We start from the raw sequence: 8,992 nt of genomic DNA, 5'->3' as shown, positions 1-8,992 counted from the left end.
TGGGTCCTCCCTCCGCCGGGAGCGCGCGTGGGCGCGGGGAGGCGGGCCGGCAGGCTGGGGGCGCGGGCGGGGAGCCTGCGCCCGGGCCAATGGGAGCCGTGGCTCGGTGACGGGGCCGCCCACGGCCCGCGCTGGCGGCATAAAGAGCCGGCGGCCGAGGCTGAGCGCAGAGCTCGGGTGCCGGGTCCTCCGGGTCCGCGGCCGCCGAGAGCCGCCGGGGCCAGCCGCCGCTCCGCGGGACCCTCCGCCACGCGCAGCTCCGCGTAGCCGGCGCCCAGCAGCTCCCCGTCGGCCGCAAGAGGACTTTGCAGCCTCTGCCCCACCCCGCCTGTCCGAGCACCGCCGCCACCTGCGAACAGATGGAGCTGGACCAAAGGACGACCGGCGGCCTCCACGCCTACCCCGCGCCCCGCGGCGGGCCGGTGGCCAAGCCCAACGTGATCCTGCAGATCGGGAAGTGCCGGGCGGAGATGCTGGAGCACGTGCGGAGGACCCACCGGCACCTGCTGACCGAGGTGTCCAAGCAGGTGGAGCGGGAGCTGAAGGGGCTGCACCGCTCGGTGGGCAAGTTGGAGAGCAACCTGGACGGGTACGTGCCCACGGGCGACTCACAGCGCTGGAGGAAGTCCATCAAGGCCTGCCTGTGCCGCTGCCAGGAGACCATCGCCAACCTGGAGCGCTGGGTCAAGCGGGAGATGCACGTGTGGCGGGAGGTCTTCTACCGGCTGGAGAGGTGGGCCGACCGCCTGGAGTCCATGGGCGGCAAGTACCCGGTTGGCAGCAACCCCTCCCGCCACACCACCTCCGTAGGTGTCGGGGGTCCCGAGAGCTATGGCCACGAGGCTGACACCTACGACTACACGGTCAGCCCCTATGCCATCACCCCACCACCGGCCGCAGGTGAGCTGCCCGGACAAGAGGCGGTGGAGGCCCAGCAGTACCCACCCTGGGGGCTGGGAGAGGACGGGCAGCCAAGCCCTGGCGTGGACACGCAGATCTTCGAGGACCCGCGGGAGTTCCTCAGCCACCTGGAGGAGTACCTGCGCCAGGTGGGCGGCTCCGAGGAGTACTGGCTGTCACAGATCCAGAACCACATGAATGGGCCGGCCAAGAAGTGGTGGGAGTACAAGCAGGGCTCAGTGAAGAACTGGGTGGAATTCAAGAAGGAGTTCCTGCAGTACAGCGAGGGCGCGCTGTCGCGAGAGGCCGTGCAGCGCGAGCTGGACCTGCCGCAGAAGCAGGGAGAGCCGCTGGACCAGTTCCTGTGGCGCAAGCGGGACCTGTACCAGACGCTGTACGTGGATGCCGACGAAGAGGAGATCATCCAGTACGTGGTGGGCACCCTGCAGCCCAAGCTCAAGCGCTTCCTGCGGCCCCCGCTGCCCAAGACCCTGGAGCAGCTCATCCAGAAGGGCATGGAGGTGGAGGACGGCCTGGAGCAGGTGGCCGAGCCTGCCAGCCCCCTCCTGCCCACCGAGGAGGAGAGCGAGGCCCTCACGCCAGCCCTCACCAGCGAGTCTGTAGCCAGTGACCGGACCCAGCCCGAATAGAGGGCGCCGGCCCCCCGCCTGCCCGCTGTGGCCTTTGCCCACCGGGACTTCTGAGTGGGCTGATCCCTGCAGGGGGAGCCCTTGTCCTCATGCAGCTGGACACCCACCTCAGCCTCCTAACCTGACCCTAACAGACACGTGTGATTCAGATGTGGGCAGCGTCCCCCAAACAGCAGAGGGGCTTCCCTTCCCTGCGGGGCCCTGCCCCTCGCCCTCCCTCGGTCTGTCTTCCCCAGCATGGGCCGGCCTGGGCCAGCGGCCCCACCCTCCATACTCTCAGGCCAGGACAGCTTCCTCGTCCTGTTCAACGTCCCGGCCCTCTGGGCACTCAGAAACCCAGCATCCAGACGGCACGGGCCCGCAGGCACCAAGCTCAAGGGACACCCCGGGGCAGAAGCTCTGGGCTTCTGGGAAGCCACCTCTCCTGGCAGTCGCCTCGTAGCCGACTGGCACCCCTGCCATGGCCCAGGGCAGCTGGCCAGCCTCGGGCAGTGTGGCTCCCTCCCCCTGGAAGAGAGCCGAAGCCAATAAAGGCAGCAGCAGCAGTGGCAGCAGCAGACCTGGCGTCCTGGTGCCTCCTGGCCCCTCAGGTGAGCCCCTGCCCCACGGTACCACCACCAGGGGGCACCGTAGAGCCGGGAGGGTCCCGGGCCAAGCCCACTTTCCAGGCGAGCCCATGAGGCTCAGGGTCATCCGCAAGTTACCGGGTGGGGTGGGGGTGACATGGTGGGGAGGCGGGGAAGGAGTAGAGACCCGGGGGAGCCGGGAGAGGGAGCTGGGGTGGGAGCAGGGCTGGGGGAGTTTGACGAGCCAGCTCTCACACCGACCGTGTTTTCTCTCCCGCCTCAGCACCACTGATTCATGCCAGCCTGGGGAGGGACCGAGCCCCGCTCGATGACTCACCCGTGGCAGGCGGAAGGTCCCACAGGGCCTGAGTCCTCAAACCCGGCTGAGGCAGCAGCCGGCCCTCGGAGCCAGGAGAGTGACAACAGGTAATGCAGGAGACCCCGTCCCTCGGCTGTCCTCACACGGGGCCCTCAAGCTCCTCCCCAGCCCCCAGGTCCCAGGCCGCCCCCCACTCCCCGCAGTCCTCTGGGTGAGCTGAGAAGCAGCCCTGGGAGAGCAGCCCTGTGACGTCCGCCGCATGCCCCTCCTGTGCAGCCCCTCCCGGCCTTGGCCTGTTCCTGAGTCCCTGACCATCCGTCTTCCTTCCTTTCAGGTCTCAAGGCTCCTGCGGAGCCTTTGCTGCTGTGCCTGGCAGTGCCTCCTCTCCTCTCCCCCTGCAAGCTGCCTGCACGAGAGGAGAAGTCTGAGGCCGGCGAGAGGCTGGTGGTGAAGACGCGCCAGCGTGAGGGCCGGGGCCTGCCGTATGCCCGCCCCGCTGGCCGCCCGCCCGCCCACCCGCCCCCAGGGCCGCCACCCCGGCCCCGGTCTCGCTCCAGCCCAGGAACCGCTGCCCACTGCGCGGCCATCCTCTCCTGCCAGAGCTTGCCACGAGGCCTGGGGCTGAGACCAGAGCCACTGCCCCTGCCCGGCGGCCCCAAGCCCAGCCCCAGGAGACCCGGCGGGTCCTGAGGCTCATGTGGGCTCTCTACCAGGCCCTGCCGTTGCCCAGGCCTGGACCCCCACCTCCCCCAGGGCACCCACACCATGGTGCTGGCCGGCCGCTCGTGTCTGTGGCCTGAGCAGGCCTGGTTGGGGGTTCCCCTTTCTGCCTGTCCACTGGGGGGTCCCATCTTCGGGGGAATGACACTTACAGGTAACTCTGCCAGCTCCCCCGGATTTTATCTTTGCACATAAGCCATAACCCATACTCGAGGCTGGTGCAGGCAGCAGGGAGGCCCCAGGGTCAAGAGGGTGTGGCCACCTCCCCGTCCCCCCAGCGGATGAAGCCCTGAATGTCAGGCCAGGCTGTGTGCACCCTTGCCACCTTCCACGAAGACAGACTCTTTTTGTAAGATTTTGTTAATAAAACACTGAAACTTCTTGGCGTGCGTGTGCTGCTGTTTCTCTGCCGGCCGGGGCTGGCTGGAGGGGGGCTGCAGAGGGAAGCAGCTCGGGGCGGCCAGCTCCTAGAGCCCAGTGAGTACAGACTGAAGGGCCTCTGGGGACCTGAGACAGCCAGCGGCGGGAGTGACTGGGAAGGGCCGCTGTTCACGCTGAACAGAGGACAGGCCCCCGAACCCTCTGTACACTCTCCCACCCACTGCCCGCCGGGGTGGGCGTGGCGGGGGTGCTGGGCACTCGTCTGCGGCCAGGACTCAGCCCGCACAGAGGCCTGTGGGCCCAGGGGGCCTTCTTAGGCCCTGGATCCCTGGTGGGTGGGGAGAGATCCCTGCTGGGAGGGGACCCTGGCAAGTCCTGGCTGCAGGGTCATAAGCTTGGTCTCTCTGAGCCTCACATTCCCCGTCTGCAAAACGGGCGAGCCATCAGTAATATAATCCGTGCTGGGGCCCAAGACCTTAGAAATGAGAGCCGTCCTCGCTGGGGGGTGGTCTCGACCTCACCTGCCTTCATGGGGGATGCCAGGTCCCTGAGAGAGATGGAGACGTGGCCTGGAGCGGGCTCGGACCCAATACCAGCCACCTGAGTGAGAAGCAGGCCTGGGGAGGTTAGACGCCGAGAGCTTTGCTTCGAGCAGTTGGCTCACTTGACCGTGGGGTGGCGGGGCCAGTCCAGAGTCCGCAGGGCAGGTGGGACTCTCAGGCACGGGCTGGGCTGCCGTCCACAGGTGGGATGTCTCCCTTGGTGAAGGCTCAGCTCTGCTTTTCAGGCCCTTCAACTGATCGACCCAGGCCCACCCAGATTCTCACCGACCATCTAGCGTCAATCACACCCACAAAAGACCTTCAGAGCCACGCGTAGATTAGGATCTGATGGAATGCCTGGGGGCGGTGCCTAGCCAGGCTGACGGGAAAAGTCTCCTCTCAGCCACCGTGGTCATCCACAGGTGCTTGTCGTCTGCCCTCAGAAGGGGCTGCTTTGCTAGGTGGGGTGCCCGGCCAGGCAGTGCCAGCTCAGCCCCCCGCCCCCCGCACGGGTGGGGCTGCCCCTGCTGAGAGGACGCAGCTGGGACGCACGGGGGACCTGGGGAGGCAGGAAACCGTCAGGAGCCGAGAACCGCCCGCTGGCAGGAAAGTCGTCACCCTCCACGCAGAGGGCGGCCCGAGTGTGGTGCTCCCCGGTGGAAGGCCGCCTCTTCCCTGTTCTCCTTCATTCCTTTTAAATGATGAAAGCGCTGACAAGATGGGGAAGGAAACTGACAGGAACAGGAGGCTGGGCACCATGGTGATTCCTGAGAGGCGGTAACTTCTCCGGGAGAAGTACTACGGCTCACATCAAAAGCTGGGAGCTGTAGATGCCTTTTCCTTTTAATAAAAAGTTCCTGTCTGTAATTGGATGATTGTGGAACAGGCAACCTGAGATGCAGCTCTGTGTCTCTGTGTCCCAAGAAAAGAGGTGGGAGGGCGGAGTGGGGTGTGGTGGCGGGGGTCGGGGCCAGACCCCCAGCAGACATCACGAAGCCCACAGCCCAAGCCCCGGGACATGCCCGTCCTGCCCATCCACATATCACAGACCCGGTCTCCTCTCCTCCGTGGAGGGCCGGGAAGCTGAGGCCTGGGAGGCAGAGCTGGGACTGGGGCTGGGGGTGCCAGGAAGCCCTGAGAGGCTAACCCTGCACACCCAGGGGGCTTCTGAGCCACGTGGGCTTGGGCTCAAGTCCCAGGGCCACTCTTTCTATAAAATCAAGTCTGCCTACATAGCTGATGTGAGGGTTCAAGGGCACAGTGCCGGCCAGAGCAGGCGCTCAGGATGTCACGTGCGGCTGCCCCCGAGGCCCAGCCCAAGCCGTCAGCAGGGCCCCGTGCCCCCGGTGAGCTTTCACGGCCCGTCAGGTTGGGTCTTATTGTGTGTGACTTGGTTGGCCACCAAGGGGTGTCACAGACTCTCTGTGCCTGCGGGTAGGGGGCGCATAGCCAGTAGCTGGCCCACCTGAGGGTTCCAGAGGCCCACCTCACTGGGTCCAAGGTGTGATGTGTGCTCCAGCCTCCCCTGGGCCTCCCACCGGCCCTCTCCCTTCTCTCTGCCTCAGTGAGCCCACGCCCAGCCGTCTGGGCCTGAGACAGGAGGCAGGAGGCTGGGGACGCCTAAAGCCACTCCCCACGGTGAGACCTCTGGTGCCCCCAGGTGCGCCGGCCCAGGGGACCGGGGCAGGTCTGGCTTGGGCAGTGGAGCTCAGGGGCCCAGGGCACTGCTGTCTCTCTGGATGGGCCCTGCCTCCTCCTGGGATGTCTGTGGTTTCCCCACCCCCAGGAAGCTGCCCTCCTCCAGGCCAAGGGTTTCCCCTACTGCCAACACCGGGGTGCAGCATCAACTCTGCCAGCAGAGAGGTGGCACAGAGGAGCTGCTGGGGCTCCCCGATGACGGGCTCCGCCCATGACGGGGTCGCCCACGACGGGCCCCTTTCCACAGCCCCACCTTCCCAATGCCGAAACGGAGGCTCAGGGAGATGCAGGGACCTGCCCAGGATCCTCTGCCCTCCACGCCTCCTGGAACATGCTCAGAATACTGACTTCCTTGAAGGCCTATTCCGGAACCCACATGTGCCTGACTCTGAGATCCAAGCTGGTTCTACCACCGGGGCTGCTGCTTTAAAGCCTGCTTCTCTTCCTGCTGGGGACAAAGAAAGAGGCAGGCACTGAGTCTGCAGTGGCTCTGCTGAGGGTCAGAGGACCGTCTACCGGAGGACAATGTGCTTCCCCGTCCCCAACGACCCCTGGCCCTGGTCACCCACGGACCCCTCCCTTGGGCCACTCATGACCCCTGCTTCTGACCAGTCGCTGGCCCCGGCCTGGCCTGCCCACCGGCCCAAATTACAAGGCTCCCCTCGTGCCTCTTCCTCACTTCCGGTCCCCACCCACCCGCCCAGGGGCCCCCGCAGACCCGCCAGCACCGCTCAGGGGCTCTCCCACGCTGCCTGCCGAGCTCCCAGCTGGCGCCCCACTTCTGCAGCAGCCGGGGCGGGTGGCATACATTAGCCTGTTTCCTCCAGGAAGGAGGCCAGGCAGCCCCAGCGCCCAGCCCTCGGGTCTGGGGGGACCCAGATGTGAGGGCAGCAGCTGGAGGGGCTCCTCTGGCCCTCAGCTACCACTCCTCTCTGTGATGGAGACTGAGAGCTGGAATGGCCTCTCCTATGGATGGGGAAACTGAGGCCCAAGAGAAGCAGGAGTCCCCAGGTGCACCAAACGGCTTCCTCTGCACCTCTGCTGGCCTCGGGCTGGCCCGTGGGCCAGGGGCAAGGCCGAGGGAGCCAGCGTTCCTTCCTCGGGCGCCATCCTCTGGGTCCCACCTGCCCTCTGTCAGTCACCCTGAACCGGCGTCACTCTGCCCATCCAAACTAGCTGTGCTCTCAGCCACTCTGAACACCTAGGAGGACCCCGCAGTCCCAGTGCTGACTCTGGGCCCAGCTCAGGGAACCTCGGGAGAGCAGCATGGCCTTCAAACTAGCTGTGCTCTCAGCCACTCCAAACACCTAGGAGGACCCCGCAGTCCCAGTGCTGACTCTGGGCCCAGCTCAGGGAACCTCGGGAGAGCATCATGGCCTGGAGGCAGGAGCTGAAGCCAGACCCCAGGGCTGCGGAGTAGCTGGTGGCGTGGCCTTTGTGGAAGTGCGAAGCCGTGGGCCCGGCCGGGGTGCTCTCTCCAAGCCCCCCGCCCTGGCTGGCCAGTCCTGCTCTTCTCTCTGCACCCACCTGTCCACCTGAAGTTGCGGCTCTGCCCCCAGCCTGGGTCTCCCCGTTTCATGATGGCCCCATTGCGGCTGGGACCCTAGGAAGGTCCTGGCCTCCCCGCAGCCCACGGCCCCAGGCTCCCCCCGCACCTGCGCTCAGCCCCGTTCCCAGGCAAGCTGGCCGAGGCTCCGTGTCTCCTCTGTACCTGCCACAGAGAACTAGTCATCCGCCAGCTGCGGGCATCATGGAACCCGTCCCAGAGCGGCACGCCTCCTGCCTCTCCCCAGGAGGCCAGATCACCATCTCTGCGAACTTCACATTCCGTGTTCAGTTATCCCAACCTGGCATCTTCCAGGCCAGAGAATTAGTTCTCCTTTCTTATACAACGTTTTGTTTCTTCCTGGGATTTCGAATAGCTCCTCTCGTTCTATCTACCATCACCACACACTCGCTTCCCCCTCAGCGATGCCGCCGTGTGACACGTCCCACTGGGGTCTGCTTGTGCATTTAGTTTGCATTGCTCTGTTTCCCGGAACCCCCTTCCTGGGATAAAAAGATCTTTAGAGAATAAAATCGCTACCAGGAAGGTCCTGAGCCCAGCTCTCCAAATGTCTCCCAGAAGCCCTAGTTCCAAGCCAGCCCCCAGGGCCCCACAGTGGAAGGTGACACCTACTCCCCGGCCCCCCTTTTGCAGCGGTCCCCATCCCCCCTTGTCCCCTCCTTCTACACCCACCCCTCTGCCTCTGCCTCCTCTGTCTCCTGCCCTCTGGTTCCTCCCCATCCCGCCAGGCACTGTCCTCCCAGAATCCCTTAGAAGCAAACCTCTGCCACCATTCTCTCCCAAAGGCCCCTGCCCGCTGCCGGGCTCTCATTAGCTGTTTCCTGCCGCCCACCTCTGGCCACCAGGCACTGCGGCAGAATGCCTCCTTCTTCTGACTGCTCTCCGTGAAGGAGCCCTGGACCTCGGGCATGGCCCCATCTCAGGGCCCTCCAAGCACAGCCTCTTGAGCTCAGCACCAGAAAGGCCCAGGGCTGCCAGGTGTCTGTCCCCTCCCATGTCCATGGCTAAGCCCCAAGCTTGGCTCTGACCCATGAAGCAGCCTCGAAGGCAGCTGGGGCTCAGCTGGAAAGGGCAGGGGTGGGGGCCAGCTGCTGCCCTAACTCCGAGCCGTAGCCCCGTACAGAGCACGCCAAGCCTGGCTCAGGGCACCCACAGGAGGAAAGTCTTAGAGGCTTAGAGGCTGCTCCCCAAAGAAAGAAGCTTCCCGAGGACAGAGTGAGCTCCCCACACTGAGGGTCACCAAACGGCTCAGACCAGGGACCTCGGAGGCCCCCTCCGACACCACGCTTGCCTGCCTTTCTGACTGTCCCACTGGGAGCTGCCCACGGTACTCCTGCCTCCAAACCTTCTGCAGGCAATGGCCTCTGTCTGCCAAACTCCTACTCATCCTCCAAAGCCCTGCTCTCCTCCTCTCCTCCACGGAGACCTCCCTGCCCCCCACCCTTGATGTCACCTCTTGGGTCCTCCCCATCCCATCCCTCCTTGTCCCGGAGGTCCCTCCCGAGCACAGAGGCCCCCGTGCCAGCCCTGCACCCCTTCCTGGCCCTTGTGCACGCCAGGGGTCTGCCCCTCCTCTCCTCGGACGGCCCTGGGCTCCGTGCTCCTGCTGCTGGATCGTCTGGCATCTTCCGTGCCAGGAGTCTGGGCTG

At 65.6% G+C, this 8,992-nt stretch overlaps 1 protein-coding gene across 1 annotated transcript; it reads left to right on the top strand.

Moving 5' to 3' along the window:
• Window positions 1-225: 225 nt before the first annotated feature.
• On the top strand, window positions 226-1,550 carry ARC (activity regulated cytoskeleton associated protein; the record flags this gene model as incomplete). Its single annotated transcript, XM_082858336.1, has 1 exon — window positions 226-1,550. The coding sequence occupies exon 1, from the start codon at window positions 360-362 to the stop codon at window positions 1,548-1,550; it is 1,191 nt and encodes a 396-aa protein (XP_082714462.1). The 5' UTR covers window positions 226-359.
• Between the last annotated feature and the right edge of the window lie 7,442 nt (window positions 1,551-8,992).

The sequence above is a fragment of the Leucopleurus acutus genome (assembly GCF_964270905.1).
Source record: "Leucopleurus acutus genome assembly, chromosome: 17".
In the NCBI taxonomy this organism is placed as follows: Eukaryota; Metazoa; Chordata; class Mammalia; order Artiodactyla; family Delphinidae; genus Leucopleurus; species Leucopleurus acutus.
This window is presented reverse-complemented; position numbering and strand designations above follow the sequence as displayed.